The sequence below is a fragment of the Musca autumnalis genome, unplaced genomic scaffold (genome assembly GCF_047663935.1).
Source record: "Musca autumnalis isolate F117 unplaced genomic scaffold, ASM4766393v1 scaffold_4, whole genome shotgun sequence".
Taxonomy (NCBI): domain Eukaryota; kingdom Metazoa; phylum Arthropoda; class Insecta; order Diptera; family Muscidae; genus Musca; species Musca autumnalis.
The window spans coordinates 212,565,869-212,587,258 of NW_027411977.1; the positions used below are offsets into that span (position 1 = coordinate 212,565,869).

At 29.1% G+C, this 21,390-nt stretch overlaps 1 protein-coding gene across 1 annotated transcript; it reads left to right on the forward strand.

Annotated features, from left to right (window-relative positions):
• Window positions 1-13,708: 13,708 nt before the first annotated feature.
• LOC141403220 (putative phosphatidate phosphatase) lies at window positions 13,709-14,662 on the forward strand. The gene has a single exon (XM_073985404.1). The coding sequence runs from the start codon at window positions 13,709-13,711 to the stop codon at window positions 14,660-14,662; it is 954 nt and encodes a 317-aa protein (XP_073841505.1).
• Window positions 14,663-21,390: the final 6,728 nt, after the last annotated feature.

Sequence of the window (21,390 nt, forward strand, 5' to 3'; positions counted from 1 at the left end):
TGAAACATATGGCTTTGAAGTAGTTATTTACCTGTAGCAAAAGCCCTAGAACAAAGAAAAACTAAAGAAAGACATGTGGACCGACCTCTGCTGTTGACGTCTTATGGACTATGATCGGCGAATCTTCACCTGGATAGTTTGGACTATTTACAGAGAAGTTGGAGTTTAACCATTGGTGGATATGCTTGAAAAGTACAAATCGGATATTACCGGCTTACAGTAAGTAAAGGCATCACAGTTACAAGGGCTACAAATACTACTAAGACATTAGTGTATGAAAGAGTGGCCCTAATTATTTCCATATCTGGAGACCATAAATAATGAATAGACAGCAAAAATTTAGGCAACCCCTATTTTTGGTCCGATTCATGTCAAATTTTGGGACTGGGCATATTTTCGGCTTCTTATTAAAATGCAATCGAAAAATATGACATATGCAAAATTATGCAAAATACATAAATTTTTGCATATGCAAAATTTATGCATTTGACATATTTTCTTATGCAACAAATATTTCAATAATAGGTACAAAATGTTTGTGTGTACCTAAACCGACAAATTTTAGGTGGAAAGTTGTTTGTCCCCAAGGAAGACTTAATACCAACTTTCAGCCATTTGGGCTTGATATTACGGCCACAACCTTCAAAATACCGGAAATCGGGAGCCACCCTTCTATGGGGTCTATATGAAGACGTGGACTTATACCGACAAATTTCAGGTAGAAAGTTTTATACCCCAACGAAGACTTAATACCAAATATCAGTCATTTCGGAGAGATATTGAGGCCACAACCTTCAAAATACCGAAAATCGGGAGGTACCGTTCTATAGGCGTGGATCTATACCGACAAATTTCATATGGAAAAGTTTATACCTCAAATGAGGACTAAATACCAAATTTCAGCCATTTTGGTGGGATATTGAGGCCACAACCTTCAAAATACCGAAAATCGGGAGGTACCGTTCTATGGGGGCTATATGAAGACGTGGATCTACGCCGACAAATTTCAGGTGGACGATTTTGTACCACAAACGAAGACTAAATACCAAATGTCAGTCTTTTCGGTGGAATATTGAGGCTACAAGTTTCGAAATACCAAAAACCGGAAGGTACCGTTCTATGGGGGCTATATGAAGACGTGGACCTATACCGTCAAATTTCAGGTGGAAAATTGTGTACCACCAACGAAGACTAAATACCAAATTTCAGCCACTTCGGATGAATATTGAGGCCACAACCTTCAAAATACCGAAAATCAGGAGGTACCGTTCTATGGGGGCTATATGAAGGCGTGGGACCTATACCAAAAAAATCTAAGAGAAAGCTTTATATCCCCGAAGACTAAATACCAAATTTCAGCCACTTCCGATTAATATTGAGGCCACAACCTTTAAAATACCGAAAATCGGGAGGTACCGTTTTATGGGGGCTAAGTGAAGGCGTAGACCTATACCGACAAATTTAGAGGGTAAAGGTGAATACCCCCAATGAATGCTAAATACCAAATTTCAGCCATTTTAATGCGTTATTGTGGCCATAAGCTTAAAAATACCGAACATCGGGAGGTACGGTTCTATGAGGGCTATATGAAGGAGTGGACCTATACCCACAAATTTCATATGGAAAGTTTTGTACCTCAAATGAGGACTAAATACCAAATTTCAGCAATTTGGGAGGAATATTGAGGCCACAACCTTCAAAATACCAAAAATCGAGAGGTACCGTTCTATGGGGGCTATATGAAGGCGTGGACCTATTCCGACAAATATTATATGGAAAGTTGTATACCTCAAATGAGGACTAAATACCAAATATCAGCAAATTCGGAGGAATATTGAGGCCACAACCTTCAAAATACCGAAAATCGGGAGGTACCGTTCTATGGGGGTTATATGAAGGCGTGGATCTGTACCAACAAATTTCTGGGGGCAAGTTTAATACCCCCAACGAAGACTAAATACCAAATTTCAGCTACTTCGGATGACTATTGAGGCCACAACCTTCAAAATACCGAACATCGGGAGGTACCGTTCTATGGGTGATATATGAAGGCGTGGACCTATACCGAAAAAATTCATATGGAAAGTTGTATACCTCAAATGAGGACTAAATACCAAATTTCAGCAATTTCGGAGGAATATTGAGGCCACAACCTTCAATATACCGAAAATCGGGAGGTACCGTTCTATGGGGGCTATATGAAGGCTTGGGCCTATACCGACAAAATTCTGGGGGAAAGTTGTATACCCCCAACGAATACTAAGTACCAAATTTTAGTCATTTTGGTGCCATAATGAAGCTAAAACCTTAAAAATACCGAAAATCGGGAGGTAGTGCCGTTATATGGGGGCTATATCAAATCGGGGACCGATATAGCCAATTTGCAATACCAATTTGCAATACCAATCTTGATTTCAACAGACGGACATGGTTATATCGACTTAGAATTTTACCCTGATCAAGAATATATACACTAGCGGTCATCTGAATAGGTTTGAATTTTTTTCTTTTTATATGTTAAGGTATCTTCTGATGTGTTCGTATTGCAGATCCATACTATTTAGTTTTTGAGAGTCCTAAACTATGCCAACATTCCCAAGAAAAAACTTGACGGTGTTGCCATATTTTCGGAAAATATCCCAATTATAATAAAAAATGTACAAAAAAGTGACCAATTTTTGCGATCATCAGAATAGGTTTGAATCAAATAAAATTGAAAAATTTTACTATCCAAGCAAATATTGCGCAGTTTTTTGATTTAGTTTAGTAAAATGGAACATTCTGATAAATCCTACAACAAATTTGACCCGCTTTATTTGGAACGTGGGTTCAATTCTCAACATTGAAAAGTTACCAAGAACTTTCAGATAAAATCAAGAAATATTCAAACCAAAACGTTTTATAAACTTGCTTTAAATGACTTTTTGATTTCGTTAGATCTCTTCTGAGCTTCGAAAATTGTCTGAAAGCAAATACCAAGTGTAGCCATATTATTAGTATCGATAAATTAGAAAGGTCATTGAAAATAGTTAGTATTTTTGTTCAAGTTTCATTTTTTAACTATCCTTGCAGTACAAATTTATGTGTTATCATGCTCACAAATCCACCATAGTTGACCACATGTATCATAAATGTTCGAAAATTGGTCTGGAAGAATGTTTCATCGACGACAAAAAAGTAGAAAATTGTAATTCAGATTTAAGTCAAAGGGGCATGATATCGCCGACTTTTATAGTGCTGTATAACCTCAGTAGTCCATTCTTTTGTACTTATTCGTGTTTGTTTTATGACTTGTGAACAGAAAAAAACTTTTTGACCTGACTATATAGGTATTACAGCACTATAACAGTCGGTGATATCATGCCCCTTTGACTTACATCTGAATTACAATTTTCTACTTTTTTGTCGTCGAAGAAACATTCTTCCATACCAATTTTCGAACATTTATGGTATGTGTGGTCAAATATGGTGGATTTGTGAGCATGATAACACATACATTTGTACTGCAAGGATAGTTAAAAAATGAAACTTGAACAAAAATACTAACTATTTTCAATGACCTTTCTAATTTATCGATACTAATAATATGGCTACACTTGGTATTTGCTTTCAGACAATTTTCGAAGCTCAGAAGAGATCTAACGAAATCAAAAAGTCATTTAAAGCATGTTTATAAAACGTTTTGGTTTGAATATTTCTTGATTTTATCTGAAAGTTCTTGGTAACTTTTCAATGTTGAGAATTGAACCCACGTTCCAAATAAAGCGGGTCAAATTTGTTGTAGGATTTATCAGAATGTTCCATTTTACTAAACTAAATCAAAAAACTGCGCAATATTTGCTTGGATAGTAAAATTTTTCAATTTTATTTGATTCAAACCTATTCTGATGATCGCAAAAATTGGTCACTTTTTTGTACATATTTTATTATAATTGGGATATTTTCCGAAAATATGGCAACACCGTCAAGTTTTTTCTTGGGAATGTTGGTATAGTATAGGACTCTCAAAAACTAAATAGTATAGATCTGCAATACGAACACATCAGAAGATACCTTAATATATAAAAAGAAAAAAATTCAAACCTATTCAGATGACCGCTAGTGTATATACTTTATAGGGTCTCCGATGAATACTTCGATGTGTTACAAACGGAATGACAAATTTAATTATACCATCCATATTATGGTGGAGGGTATAAAAGGATCACAAAACCATTAATAAAATATTTATTGCGTCCAAGACTAATGGAAATTGGGATAAAAATTGTAGAGTTGTCTAGTTCCGGAACGAACTAGTTGCAAGGAACTATTCCGGTTAAGGAGCTACGGGAACTATCAGCCCAATCATAAACATCATCTCACCGTGAGTTTTCTCACTCTCGCCTCCTCCCTTATTATAAACAACATAAGGGAGAACAAATCTCACGTTTGTGAGAAAAGTATCTATCATATATGCCAAAAAGTGAGAATGTGAGGCAATTTTCTCTCACTACAGAAATCAAGGTTAGTTGAACAAAACAATTCAATTATGGACATTTTTTATAGGAAAAAATCGACCAAAACGAATAAATGATAATCAATGGTATTTATTTGTGTTTTACGTTGTATGTAACAAATAAAAAACAATTAGAAATTCTTTTGGCAACTATACATGTTCATCCGTGTATCAATGAAGCAAGGAAGACCTCAATCGAGTTTGGCGTAATTTGGAGGCGGAGTTGAAGTTGGCCAATATTTTTCAGATATGGGAAGCGGTTCAGAATCATAGGAGGGCAACTGGAATGGAAGAGGACCCAATCAGTACCAATAGTACCTTCTTGCAGATTCTGGAACAGGCATTTAATGTGCATACATATGTAGGTACTTAAAAACTTTACAGCAACTGATAAGTGACTTATCGTAAGTTCGTTTGAATTGTTCTTTCGCTAAGGTTCCAATCAAAATATTCGATGCCAAAGATGATATTCAAGCATGGGTGCAAGAGACATGTCAACTTTTTAACACGTTCGCCCATTCATTTTACAAGACCGTGGCCCCCAAATAATCCAAATCATTTTGGATGGTGTCTTCAATAACCCAGTGGAATGGTGGTTGGTATCTTAACCCAACACCTTGGCATGACATCTATACCAAATCACCAAACCTTTGGCATATCATCACTAACGCTTCGTCATGTCATATGCCACGAACAAGAAGAAGTCAAAATAGGAAGGATTAAATTCATAAAGTAAAATATAAAAATATTATAAATAAAAACATAACAAAAGGAAAGATAACAATATGAAATTGGTTCAAATGTTGAAGAAAGCAATTGAATTGTACCTAGCATTCGTAAAATTGGTCCTAATGCTGGAGAAAAGATCGGATGTTTAACGTATTGTATTTATTTATAATTCTTGAAATTCCTTCAAAAGCTGAAGATGGGATCTTTCACAACTTCATTTGAACCAATGCAAAAGATCCAGTGAAATATTGGCATCGCATGGAACAACTTCCACAAAATGTTGCTTGGTTTTCTTTGCATTCCTCATCGTTTGTCGTTTCGACCATCATTCAAAATGCAGTATTAAACATTTTCATTCTTTTTTGCCATTTAAGCTGAAAACACATCCAACGTTTGAGTAAAGTTTTGTGCCACTACTGGTAGAAGAATAAAAGACAAGTGCAGCCAAGTTTAACTTTTTTCTTTATTCTTTTACCAGAAATGACACAAAACTTTACCCAAACGTTGGATGTGTATTGGGCTTTAATGACCTTTAAACGATATTTGCTCCCTTTTTTGCAAATTGCAGAAATTTTTCGGGTGTAAATAAACAATTTTTACATATCTGTCAAAACAAAAAACAGCTGATACAGATGTTGCCACATATCAAACATTTATTATTTTTTTTATCAATTACCAAGTATTTTTAAAGTGGATTGTTGAAAACAAATATTTTTAGTTTTATAAATATTAATTTTATTTAAAATAAAGCATTGTTTTACAAAAAAATACGAATTGCAAAATTATTTGTAAATAAAATAACGGTATAGCAACACAAATTATTTTACAAGGGTTCACAAAATGCGGCACTATTTTCAATTTTCCAACTTGTGAACCCTTCTTCACTTTTTTCGCTCCTCTCTTGTCATTTGTGATAGGTCGAGAAGTGAGACGTGAGCTGCAACTCACTCGTGAGAAGCCCCTACGTGAGTATTCATGATCGCTATGTATATCAAGCTCTTGCGTTCATATAATTCCACATAATTCCATACATCTCCCTTCTTTAATTTCAAAATCACTTCGATATTTTTTTTTCGTTTCGTTCATTATTTAGAATTCTTAAAAGTGAATAACATGCACGATGCAGCGATGTAATACTGCAATTTATTTGTTTTTGTGCCAATTCATGGGTGAAAGAGGATGATCTATATAAACTATGGAACTATATTAAAGTCTCGAAACTATGTAACTATATTAAGGAATTAATTCCTTTTGGGAAAATAAATTAGAAAGATCTATCCGCTTCTGTAAGTAGATTACCCAGCTCCAAAAATTTTGAAAATGGAGCTAGAGATGTTATATATTACTATATGTTTTTACTTGTTTATAGTGAACTTTGTTTTAGAACATTTCTCCATGAAATATTATTATAGTACATTTTAAAATATACAATTTGGTAGAATATTTTGATCTGAAAATGAACTTTGTTGCAAAGTTTTATTTAAATGTTTTATAATTTTTGATAACTGAATTTCTTTTCATGAATACAATATACGTCTTAATACCGCAACTGGAGAATTAGGTGTAGTAAACTGTATTCTGATATATTCTCCATCACAGCTGTGCATAGTATGGAAACAACCTATTATTAATATTTACTTTGTTTTGATCGTTTTAACTGTGAGGAAGTAATAAAACCCATTAAGGTGCTATGAACAAGATTAATGGTTGCGCGAAAAATTAGCAATAATTAGTCAAATTATTTTTACCAGCTTACTTATGGATGAACTGTAGAAACAATCTCTTCTGGATACAAAACAAATTAGTAGAAAGAGTACATACCTGGAAATAAAGAGAAAAAAAAAATAGATTTAATTTTAAATTACTGAAAATGTAAATATATGGGAAGAATAAGGGAGATTTAATGATAAAAACCTTATAAGCAGTTAGGGAAAGGCTAAAAAGTTGGGAATCTAATATTTTATAAAACACAATCACCTTTCATTGTTATCAAATGGATATGGATATAAGATGTAAGATTTCAGGCTAAGTACAATAAAAATGCAATTTATCAAAAAAAATATTAGTAATATTTTGTAATATTTACAAAATATTTTTGTAGATCATTTTTACCCGCCGATAATAAAAACCATATTTACAAAATAGTTAATCAATAGTAGTCTTTCTATACTATTGCATGAAACTAAAATAGCAAGTGTTCATTCCTTGCCGCATACACATGATAAAAAAAAATTAAAAATTCTCCCCGTATTTTATCACAAACACACATCGCCAATAAAAAATGATTTAATTATATTTTATTAAAATTCTTGTAAATGCATAAAAATTATAATTACAATTTGCTAATTTATGCACCAAAACCTGACTGACCTTGATTGTTGGTCATTATTAATAGCCTTTATTAATAGCCTCCAAAGCTAACCAAGCAATCTTGCAAATGGTCACATTTCCATGTAAAATTCATTGGCCCAACAATGCCACCAACCAGCCAGCCACCATGCCAAAGAATGGCCTTCTGTAATAGAAATAATAACAACTTTTGAAAGAAAACTTAACGTTATGGCCCTAAATCATGTGTTAGCCGCCGCCAACATCAATGCCAAGAATTTCTTTTGTTTGCCATTTGTTGTTGTCGTTGTTTTTCCCTTCATCTTCTTCTTCTAAATGCAAAGTTGAAAAATGTTGTTATTTGCAAAGTAAAACGAAACACAAAACAGTAACTAATGAATGACACTGATTGTCTGGGAGAGAGGGGTGAAGAAAAAGCAAAAAATAACAGTTTTAAAACGTGACAGCCCGCCGTATACTTGTACATAGTAAAATAGTAATATGTCAGTAAGAAAATCACCGTTATTAGCCGTTGTTTTTGCGATGGAATATCATTTGTCAAAGTGTATCGCTGAAGTTCTAAGCAGCAGCAGCTGTTTTTGACAACATCATAACACTGTTTTAGAACAATATGTTAAATTAATTTTTGAGTACGTTTGGGTAAACTTGTGGAAGGGATGCGCTACAGTCACCATGCATATGTGGGTTCATGTAAGAGCACATACCAGAGACAAGACTTCTTTCACCGAGTCTATAAAGACCCCTTCCATGAGTTTATTATAACTGCCTTTCAGCGAGTCTATACTCGTAAAGAATATAAAATGTTTTTCAAAAATCTAAGTTTATTGAAAAAATATTTTTTAAAAAATCTACGTTTATTAAAAAAAATTAAATATTTACGTTTATTGAAAAATATTTTTTAAAAAATCTACTTTTATTAAAAAATGTTTTTAAATTATCTACGTTCATTAAAAAATAATATAAATATGTATGTTTTCAAAATATCCACTTTTATTAAAAATATTTTTAAAAAATCCACGTTTATTGAAAAATATTTTTTTAAAAAAACCCGCGTCAATTGAAAAAATTAATTCCAGGTTTATTGAAAAAAATTAATATCCAGGTATATTGACAAAAAATGTATTTAAAAAAATCCATCCATCCATCCAAATGAAATCCAGGTTTATTGAAAAAAGCTTATATCCAGGTTTATTAAAAAAATATATATATTTTTTTGAAAAAATTCACCTTTTTTGAAAAAGTATTTTCAAAAAAAATCCACTTATTTTGATTTTTTTTAAATCCCCATTAAAAAAATATTTTAAATATTAAATAATATTTTAATATATTTTTATAAAATTTTTTTTAAATATTTAAGTTTATTGAAAAAGACAAAAATACTTTAAAAATATCTATGTTCATTGAAAAATAATAAAAATATATTTTAAAAAGATCCATTTTTATTAAAAAACTTATATTAAAAAATCCACATTTATTGAAAAAGTATTTTTAAATATTGAAAAAGTAATTTTAAAAAATCCACGTTTATTAAAAAAATATTTTTAAAAGTCCCACCTCTATTAGAAAAAAAAAAAATAAATCCACATTTATCGAAAACAAAAAAGATGCAGGTTTATTGAAAAAAAATAATGAACCTAGAGGTTATTGAAAAAAAATATATTTAAAAAAAAATCCACCTATTTTGAAAAAAATTCTAAAAATAAAATCCCGTTTATTGAAAAAATAGAAGTTTATTAAAAAAATATTTGTTAATCCAAGTTTATTGAAAAAATAATTAAAAAAAGACACGTTTATTGAAAAAATAAATTTTTAAAAAATGCACTACGATTGAAAAGACATTATTAAACAAATCCACTTCGACCGAAGAATATTTTTTTAAAAATCCACGTTTTTTAAAAATCTAAAAAAATGTTTTTTAAAAAATCTAAAATATATTTTTTATAAAACTAAAAAAAAATATTTTTTAAGAAATTTAAAAGATATACTGTTAAAAAACTAAAAAAAAATATTCGTTAAAAAGTCTAAAAAACTATTTTTTTAACCATAAACATAATTTTAAAAATCTAAAAAATATTTAAAAAAAAATAAATAAAAAAATATTTTACAAAAAAACGCACGTTTATCGAAAAATTACTTTATAAAAAATCAACGTTTATTGAAACAATATTTTATAAAAAAATCTACGTTTATTGAAAAAATATTTAAAAAAATCCACCCCTATTGGAAAAATATTTAATAAAAAACCCTCGTTTATTTCAAAATATTTATATTTAAAAAAAAAACACAATTATTGAAAAAATATGTTTTAAAAATCCACGTTTATTAATTTTTTTTCAAAATTTACGATTATTGAAAAATATTTATTGAAAAATATTTTTTAAAAAATTCACGATTATTGAAAAAACATTTTTAAAAAAAATCACGTTTATTAAAAAAATATTTTTTAAAAAATCCAGAATTATTGAAAAAAATATTTTTTAAAAAATTTTATTGAAAAATTATATTTTTTAAAAAATCAACGATTATTGAAAAAATATATTTTAAAAAATCAAAATTTGTTTTAAAAAAAATCCACATTTATTGAAAAAATATTTTTTTAAATCAACGAATATTAAAAAATATATTTTAAGAAATCATTTTTTTAAATCCATATTTATTGAAAACATATTTTTTTAAAAAATCCAAAAATATATATTTTTTAATCATTTTTTTAAAAAATCAACGATTATTGAAAAAATACATTTTAAAAAATCAATTTTTTTTTAAAAAATCCACATTATTGAAGAAATATTTGTTTTAAAAAAATCAACGATTATTGAAAAAATATTTTTTTTTAAATCCACATTTATTGAAAAAAAACTTTTTTTAAAAAATCCAAAAAAATATTCTTTAAAACAAAATCCACGTTTATTGAAAAAATATTTTTTAAAAAAATCCACGTTTATAGAAAAAATATTTTTAAAAAAATCCACGTTTATTGAAAAAGTATTTTTTTAAAAAATCCACGTTTATTGAAAAAATATTTTTTTAAAAAATCCACGTTTATTGAAAAAATATTTTTTAAAAAATCCACGTTTATTGAAAACATATTTTTTAAAAAATCCACGTTTATTGAAAAAATATTTTTTAAAAAATCCACGTTTAATGAAAAAATATTTTTTAAAAAATCCACGTTTATTGAAAAAATATTTTTTTAAAAAATCCACGTTTATTGAAAAAATATTTTTTAAAAAATCCACGTTTATTGAAAAAATATTTTTTAAAAAAATTCAGGATTATTGAAAAAACATTTTTTAAAAAATTCACGTTTATTGAAAAAATATTTTGTAACAAAATCCACGTTTATTGAAAAAATATTTTCTTAAAAAATCCACGTTTATTGAAAAAATATTTTTTAAAAAGTCCTCGTTTATTGAAAAAATATTTTTTAAAAAATCCACGTTCATTGAAAAAATATTTTTTTAAAAAATCCAGGTTTATTGAAAAAATATTTTTTAAAAAATCCAAGTTTATTGAAAACATATTTTTTAAAAAAATCCACGTTTTTTGAAAAAATATTATTTAAAAAATCCACGTTTATTGAAAAAATATTTTTTAAAAAAATCCACGTTTATTGAAAAATTATTTTTTAAAAAATCCACGTTTATTGAAAAAATATTTTTTAAAAAATCCACGTTTATTGAAAAATTATTTTTTAAAAAATCCACGTTTATTGAAAAAATATTTTTTAAAAAATCCACGTTTATTGAAAAAATATTTTTTAAAAAATCCACGTTTATTGAAAAAATATTTTTTAAAAAATCCACGTTTATTAAAAAAATATTTTTTAAAAAATCCACGTTTATTGAAAAAATGTTTTTTAAAAAATCCACGGTTATTGAAAAAATGTTTTTTAAAAAATCCACGGTTATTGAAAAAATATTTGTTAGAAAATCCACGGTTATTGAAAAAATATTTGTTAGAAAATCCACGTTTATTGAAAAAATATTTTTTACAAAATCCACGATTACTGAAAAAATATTTTTTAAAAAATCCACGTTTATTGAAAAAATATTGTTTTAAAAAATCCACGTTTATTGAAAAAATATTTTTTTTAAAAAATCCACGTTTATTGAAAAAATAATGTTTAAAAAAATCCACGTTTATTGAAAAAATATTTTTTAAAAAAATCCACGTTTATTGAAAAAATATTTTTTAAAAAATCCACGTTTATTGAAAAAATATTTTTTAAAACATCCTCGTTTATTAAAAAAATATTTTTTAAAAAATCTAGGTTTATTGAAAAAATATTTTTTAAAAAATCCACGTTAATTGAAAAAAATATTTTTTAAAAAATCCACGTTTATTGAAAAAATATTTTTTAAAAAATCCACGTTTATTGAAAAAATATTTCTTACAAAATCCACGTTTATTGAAAAAATATTTTTTAAAAAATCCACGTTTATTGAAAAAATATTTTTTAAAAAATCCACGTTTATTGAAAAAATATTTTTTAAAAAATCCACGTTTATTGAAAAAATATTTCTTACAAAATCCACGTTTATTGAAAAAATATTTTTTAAAAAATCCACGTTTATTGAAAAAATATTTTTTAAAAAATCCACTTTTATTGAAAAAATATTTTTTAAAAAATCCACGTTTATTGAAAAAATCCACGTTTATTGAAAAAATATTTTTTAAAAAATCCACGTTTATTGAAAAAATATTTTTTAAAAAATCCACGTTTATTGAAAAAATATTTTTTAAAAAATCCACGTTTATTGAAAAAATATTTTTTAAAAAATCCACGTTTATTGAAAAAATATTTTTTAAAAAATCCACGTTTATTGAAAAAATCCACGTTTATTGAAAAAATATTTTTTAAAAAATCCACGTTTATTGAAAAAATATTTTTTAAAAAATCCACTTTTATTGAAAAAATATTTTTTAAAAAATCCACGTTTATTGAAAAAATATTTTTAAAAAATCCACGTTTATTGAAAAAATATTTTTTAAAAAATCCACGTTTATTGAAAAAATATTTTTTAAAAAATCCACGTTTATTGAAAAAATATTTTTTAATAAATCCACGTTTATTGAAAAAATATTTTTTAAAAAATCCACGTTTATTGAAAAAATATTTTTTAAAAAATCCACGTTTATTGAAAAAATATTTTTTAAAAAATCCACGTTTATTGAAAAAATATTTTTTAAAAAATCCACGTTTATTGAAAAAATATTTTTTAAAAAATCCACGTTTATTGAAAAAATATTTTTTAAAAAATCCACGTTCATTGAAAAAATATTTTTTAAAAAATCCACGTTTATTAAAAAAATATTTTTTAAAAACCCAACGTTATAAAAAATATTTTTTTTTATAAATTTACGTTAATTGAAAAAATATTTTTTTTAATTTAAGTTTATTGAAGAAATATTTCTTAAAAAATCCACGTTTTTTAAAATACCTCTTCAACTCGTCAATAAAGAGTTCCTGTAGCCCAGTAGAAGAATATTCTGGCATTTTTATGTAGTGTCGTTTTAGTTCGCTTATCCCCTCTTTAATTTGACTGTCTCTTCTTCTTCTGGGTCTTTTCGACAAAAATAGGCTAAATAGCGTAGCCCATAGCCAACAGGTTGTTAGGTTTTTTTAATAAATTATTTTTTATGTTGATTGTTTTCAAAAACCTAACAACTCGTCAGTAAATCAATGATCCAATCCCAACGCTCAAGAAAAAAATATTTAAAATTCAAAAGCTTAACGTTTCATTTGTTTCAAACATTAACAACATCACCCATCCGGTCAAAAGAAAGAGAAAAAGAAAGAATAAATTAACATATTTAAAAAATCGAAAAAATCAAATCAAAACCAAAAAAAAAAAAAACTGTCAAAATTGCACAGAGAGGGGGGACTCTTCTTCGAACCATTTTTTTTTTTTTTGAATGGAGACAAAATTTCAAGACAAGATTTTGGAGGAATTTGAAAAAGAGCCTCACATACTGAAACTAGTTACGATTTAGAGCTTCATAACGACAGATAACTTGAAGAGCGGTTGGGCATAAGCTATAATAGATAACAAAACCCCGAAAAGGTTAACTAAATGTTCGGAAGTGATTTAATTTTGGGATAAGAAATCGTTTTAAAAAAGTGGCGAAAAAATGAACATTTGCAATAATCCCAATACCCGCCTTCTGATGAGGCTCGTGGTGGATGTGTTGTTGCTGTCCAGTGTCTTTACCGTGGCCTTGGTTATCTTACCGCAAATGTTACGCACTCGTCATCGTGGTTTCTTTTGCGGTGACGAAAGTATCGCATATCCCTTTAAACAGGACACAACGCTGAGACGCATTCATGTCACGATTTTAGCCATTGCCGTACCTGCTGCCACCATTCTAATCATTGAAATGTTGCGCGTTACATTTCCCGCGCCTAAATCTGCAACATCCACCGCCAAATACGGACACGTGCCAAAACCACCACAACGCTATGTTTTTGTAGGCTTACGCATACCCACCTTTGTTAGTGAGTGTTACAATCTCATGGGTGTTTACCTGTTTGGCCTGGCCTTGGTATTAATCGCTTGCAGCTGTACACAACACTTTACCGGCCGTCTGGCACCCTACTTTATGGATATTTGTCAACCTCTACTACCCAACAATGTTACCGCCTGTTCTGACCCCTTACATTATGGGCGTTTTATTGAACATTACACCTGCTCTTCGCTAACAGCAACACCACACTTGTTGGCCGCCGTGCGACACTCATTTCCCAGCGTTCATGCCTCAACCACCACCTATGCAATGATCTTTTTGGCCATTTATATGCAAGCTCGTCTTAAAACAGGGTGGATTAAATTGTGGCGTTGTCTTTTACAATTTTGTGCTGCTGTCGTGGCTATGTTGGTGGCCCTCGAACGAGTGGGCTCCTACCGTCATCATTGGACTGATGTTGGGATGGGTATCGGTGTCGGTTGTCTATTGGCGTTCTTTATGACAATTTATGTATCACCATTATTCCGACAAGTTCCCATAAAGGTACGACGTATTCGAGATGATAGTTCAAATATTTATGGTTATTATACAGTGATGCCGAAACCAACGTATTTTGTTTAAGTGATATTTTCAAAAATGTATTAAGTCCAAAGACCCAAAAAGAACAACAACAACGAAATGTAGATAAATAAAACGAATTTATAATATTAAAAAAAAAACAACAACAAAAGTATTTTTAATACTGAAGGTCAGGAATATAAAAAATGGCCAGACGATCGAAGAAATTCTTTATAGACAATTTGAAGGATAGAAAGCCTTAATAGACGAGCGTAAGAACGTCTTTATAGAATGAATGGATTTTTTTAGACGGCCTAAAGCAGGGAATCTTTATATAACGGAACAATTGAGAATTGATTATTTATAGACTAGCAATAGAGAGTCTTTATAGACGAACTGAAGAGATTCTTTATAGACGAACTGAAGAGAGTCTTTATAGACGAACTGAAGGGAGTTTTTATTTACGGGTGTCTTCATTTTTTAATAATCCAAAATGGATTTTTAAAGAATATTTTTTAATTATCTATTCGTGGGGTTTTCAAATATTTTTGATTTTTTTAATAATTTTCTGAGAGCGGATTTTTTTTAAATATGTTTTCTGAGCGCGTGGTTTTTTAAAAATATTTCGTCTGAGCGTGGATTTTTTTAAAACATTTTTCTCAACTTAATTTTTTTTAAATATTTTTCTCAGATCTAATTTTTCTTACATATTTTTCTGAGCGTTATTTTTTAAATATTTTTTGAGCTTGGATTTTTCAAATTGTTTTCTGAAGATTTTTTAATAATCCAAACGTGGATTCTTTACAAACATTTTCTGAGAACTTTTTAATAATCCAATTTTTGGATAAACATTTTTTTGGAATTTTTTAATAATCCAATCGTGGATTTTTTGCAAATATTTTCTGAAAATTTTTTTAATAATCCAAATAATATTTTCTCTGAGCGTGGATTTTTTACAAATATTTTTTTAAGGATTTTTTAATAATCCAAAAATATTTTTTCTGTGACCGGTTTTTTAACAAATATTTTTCTGAGCATGGATTTTCTTAAAACATTTTTTTAGAGTGGATTTTTTTAAAAAATTTTTCTGAACGTATTTTTTTTAAATATTTGTCTGAGTATTTTTTAATAATCCAAGCGTGGATATTTACAAATATTTTTGGAGGTTTATTAAAACCAACCGTCGATTTTTTATAAATATTTTTGAGAATATTTTAATAATTTTTTAAATATTTTATAAATATTTTTGGAAGATTTTTTTAAAAATCAAAGCGTGAATATTGTACAAATATTTTCCGAAGATTTTTATACCCTCCACTATAGTATGGAGGGTATATTAAGTTTGTCATTTCGTTTGTAAAACATCGAACTAATCACTTGCGACCCTATAAAGTATATATATTCTTGATCAGGATAAAATTCTAACACGATCTAGCCATGTCCGTCCGTCTGTTGTAATCACTCTAGCGTCCGAAATAATTGAGATAGAGTGCTGAAATTTTGCACCGGAGGGTCTTTTTTCCATAGGCACGTCAAGTTCGAAGATGGGCTATATCGGTCCACTCTTTGGTATAGCCCCCATATAACGGTACCTCCGGATTTGAGGTATTTTGACGTTCTTCGGCACATTTACAGACTTAATTAGCTATAATTTGGCAATTAGGGTTCCTAGTGATCAACAAATTTATATCCCAAAGGATATGGGCATAGGTCCATGTTTCGGTATGGTCCCCTTATAACCGTACCTCCCGATTTTCGGTATTTTGACCATTTTAGTTACAATTTTTAACCGAACTAGCTGCAATTTGACATTTGAGGTTCTCAGTGGTTCTCAGTTCTCAGTGAAGCATCTCCACGAAACATCGTCAACATAGGTCCATGTTTTGGTATAGCCCCCATATAACGGTACCTCCCGATTTTCGGTATTTTGAGAATTTTAGCCACAATTGGTAACCGAAATATCTGCAATTTGACATTTGAGGTTCTCAGTGGTCGTAAAACATCTCCACCAAACATCGTCAACATAGGTCCATGTTTTGGTATAGCCCCCATATAACGGTACCTCCCGATTTTCGGTATTTTGAGAATTTTAGCAACAATTTTTAACCGAACTAGCTGTAATTTGCCATTTGAGGTTCTCAGTGGTCATGAAACATCTCCACCAAACATCGTCAACATAGGTCCGTGTTTTGGTATAGCCCCCATATATCGGCACCTCCCGATTTTCAGTATTTTGAGAATTTTAACTACAGTTTTTAACCGAAATAGCTGTAATTTGACATTTGAAGTTCTCAGTGGTCATAAACATCTCCAACGAAACATCGTCAACATAGGTCCATGTTTTGGTATAGCCCCCATATAACGGTATCTCCCGATTTTCGGTATTTTGAGAATTTTAGCTGCAATTTTTAACCGAAATAGCTGTAATGATCGGTATTTTGAGAATTTTAGCTACAATTTTGTCTATTCAAAAATAATCGTCAATATAGGTCCATGTTTTGGTATATCCCGCTATATAACTGTACCTCCCGATTTTCGGGAGTTTTCAGTGGTCACGAAATTTCTTCCCTAAAATTCGTCAACATGGGTCCATTTTTGAGGGTCTACATTGTTTTGATGAAACTACCCTCAATTTGACTCTTGAAGTTCCCTGCAGCTATAAAACTTTTCCGCCAAAAAAAAAATTAAAGATAGGTTGACTCTTTGATATAGCCCCGCAGGTGGTACCTTTCACCTAGCTGAACACATTTTTTTAGATTAGATCAGATAACACTGTGCGACAAAATGGAGGTGAAAGTCTGGGGCACGGAAAATTCCTCTTGGGAAAGAAAGGCCTTGGTGAGTATATTATGAACCCCGAAGGACAGATCCGCCGTGAGTCGAACTTCCGCGTTATGGCGTGATGAAATTTTTGTTAGAGACCCTGTGGGCCATCAGGAATTAGCGTTATATCTTTGTTCACTGTTGCTTAAGTGCTCTACAAAAGATATAATGCTAATTCATGATGGCTTACAGGGTCTCTTGCATCACGCCATAACTCTGAAATGCGACTCACGGCGCATCTGTCCTTCGGGGTTTTTAATATACACACACCAAGGGCTTTCATCTCCAAAAGGAATTATCTCTGCCCCAACATTTGTGTTCACAGTGTAATTTAAGCAATAGTGGGAGGCAGTAGGAGTCTATCATTTGTCGAAAAGTTGTTCCACCTAAAATTGTATAAGGACCCTAATTATTCCATTTTAATTATTTTATTATTTTATGGTGGAGGGTATAAAAAATTCGGCCCGGCCGAACTTAACGACTTTTTACTTGTTTAGGAATAGTTTCTATTTTTTTCTCAACTAAAGAAAAATATTATTTTTGATGCCACCAAGCGTAGATTTTTTTAAAATATTTCTAAAGTTTATAAGCATATTTTCGAATATTTCTGAAAATATTTTGTAAATTTTTTAAAAATATTTTCTAAATCATTGAAACATATTTTCTAATTTTTTAGGAATATTTTCTATTTTTTTATATTCTTTTATTTTTATTTTCTAAATTTAAAAAAAAAAATATTTTTTAATTTTTTTTAAATATTTTATATATTTTTTTGAGGACTTTTTAAATTTTTTTTCTAATTTTTTTAAAATATTTTCTTAGTTGTCATAAACCGTATTTTTCATATGAGTGGATTTTATTAAATTGATAGATTTTTTAAAAATATGTTCCTAGTTTCCACCAGTGAAGTTTTAAAAATAATGTGTAAAGTTTTTAAAAATATTTTCTATATTTTCATTATATTTGTATTTTTTTTTTAATTTTCTGGATTTTTTTAATATTTTCTGTGTTGCCACCGTGCGAAGATTTTATGGATTCTTTAAAAATATTTTCTGAGCTGCTACGAATCGTAGATTTTTAAAATATATTTATTAATTTTTTTATTTTTTTTAATTTTCTAAATATTTTAAAAATATTATAATAATAATTGTTCCACAAACATCCCTGAAAGGATGAGGGAGACTTCTCTCATACCAATGAGTGCACCCCGATTCATATTGGCTCAATGATATGGGACCTACTTTTTATTGCCGAGTCCGAACGGCGACTCTTAAGACACCACTTGTAGAGAAGTTTTTCATGGCTTAAATACTCAGGAAATGTCGCCAACACTACTGAGGGGTATTCTGCCACCTTTGAAAATTTGATGTTGCCTGAACTGGGAATCGAACCGCAAATCTTCAGCGTGCGAAACGTTTTTTTCTAGATTGCATATTTTTTCTAAATTAAACATATTTTCAAAATTTTTTAAAAATATTTTCTAAATTTTCTAAAATTGAGTTGTTACCTAGCGTAAATATTTTTTAAGAATATTCTACTTTTTAATATTTTCTAAATTAAAGAAAAATATGTTTTGAGATGCCACCAAGCGTAGTTTTTTTAAGCATATTTTCTAATATTTTTTAGAATATTTTTTAAATTTTTTAAAAATATTTTCTAAATTTTTGAAACACCAAGCCTAGGTTTATTCAAATATTTTCTAATTTTATAAGGAATATATTTTAAATTTTTTAATAATAATTTCTAATATTTTTAAAAATATTTTCTAAATTTTTTAAAAATATTTTCAGGATTTTTGAAACACAAAGCGTAAATTTTTTAAAGTATTTTCTAAATTTGTAATAAAACCTAACAAAAATTTGGATCCGTTAGTCATTATGTAACCCATTACAAAGTATTTTTTAATAATATTTTCTAATCTTTTTAAAAATATTTTCTAAATGCAATTTTGTTTTTTCAAAATAGTCTGGCTTAATCCCATTGTTGTTGTTTTAATATTTTAAAACAACTATTTTATTAGTGGAAAAGATTTGGCATTGTTTGCCAAGGGGTAAGGCAGGGAATACTATAGTTTCGATCCACGCCACTGGATCTCATCAGTTCCCTTGTTTCTTGTTTGTGGATATTCTCCACCGAAGTTATTTTTCAATAACTTCTTCAACAAGAAACTTTTTATACCCAAACATCAATCGTCAGCTCGAAATATAAAGGTAAGCAAAGAAAAAAGTTCAATGAGAAGTTTTTCCTTGGCAACCTCATACAACTCCGACGAAAGTGTCTGCGAAAACAATTCAAACCTCTTCCTCTTGTGTGTGTCGTCGAATTTCGACAAATGCACACACCAAAATTTGGTTGGTCTGCTTTACAGCAAAAACAACACACGTCGTGCCAGTGTCTTCAATTTGAAGCATTGTGGCGTTTTTTTTTTTTTATTGGGATAGCGTTTGCAATTTTGTTTTTTCAAAATAGTCTGGCTTAATCCCATTGTTGTTGTTTTAATATTTTAAAACAACTATTTTTAAAACAACTATTTTGGTGTGTGCATTTGTCGAAATTCGACGACACACACAAGTGGAAGAGGTTTGAATTGTTTTCGCAGACACTTTCGTCGGAGTTGTATGAGGTTGCCAAGGAAAAACTTCTCATTGAACTTTTTTCTTTGCTTACCTTTATATTTCGAGCTGACGATTGATGTTTGGGTATAAAAAGTTTCTTGTTGAAGAAGTTATTGAAAAATAACTTCGGTGGAGAATATCCACAAACAAGAAACAAGGGAACTGATGAGATCCAGTGGCGTGGATCGAAACTATAGTATTCCCTGCCTTACCCCTTGGCGAACAATGCCAAATCTTTTCCACTAATAAAATAGTTGTTTTAAAATATTAAAACAACAACAATGGGATAAAGCCAGACTATTTTGAAAAAACAAAATTGCAAACGCTATCCCAATAAAAAAAAACGCCACAATGCTTCATATTTTCTAAATGTTTTAAAAATATTTTCTGAATTTTTGAAACAACAAGCTTGGGTTTTTTAAAAGTATTTTCTAAATTTTTATTAATACCCAGCAAAAATTTGGATCCGTTAGTCATTATGTAACCCACTACAAAGTAATTTTTAATAATACTTTCTAATATTTGTAAAAATATTCTCTAAATTTGTTACAAATATTTTCTGAATTTTTAATTAATATTTTCTAATACTTTTAAAAATATTTTCTAAATGTTTTAAAAATATTTTCTGAATTTTTGAAACACCAAGCGCAGATTTTTAAAAGTATTTTCTAAATTTTTAATAATACCCAGCAAAAATTTGGATCCGTTAGTCATTATGTACATATTTTCTTGATTTTTTAAGAATTTCTTCTTTTTTAACATTTTATAAATAAATAAAACACTGTAAAAATATATATTTTTTGAGTTCCCACCAAGCGTAGATTTTTTAACATGATTTTCTGGATTTTTGAAAATATTTTCTTGATTTTTTAAAAATTTATTCTGAATTGCCACCAGCTTACGTTTTTTTTTTAATAATATTTTCTAAGGTACCACCAAAAGTGGATTCGTTTGTAATTTGTAATTTTACAATGGCATTTCATGCATTAACCTCATGACATATATACATATCTACTATGTATATCTGTTGATAGCTTTCAACACTGATCGACCAGAGGATATTTTAAAGAATTATTCTGTCCACACAACAAGTGATGCCTCAACTGTTATTTCCTACTTGTGTGACAAATACACTCATCACCATTAGTTACATTAGAAAATTGAAAGCTGGTACTTTCACTGCATTCTTCGTTGAATATAGCAAATACCTCAAAAATATTATCCAATATTTATTACCGTTTACATCAGCTATAAAATTAAAATATTATTAAATACTAGTTGTAATTAAATGGTTTGTTTACTATTTTGTTGTAAGCAAACACCATACCTGCCTTAAACCCCGCTGAGTTCTTG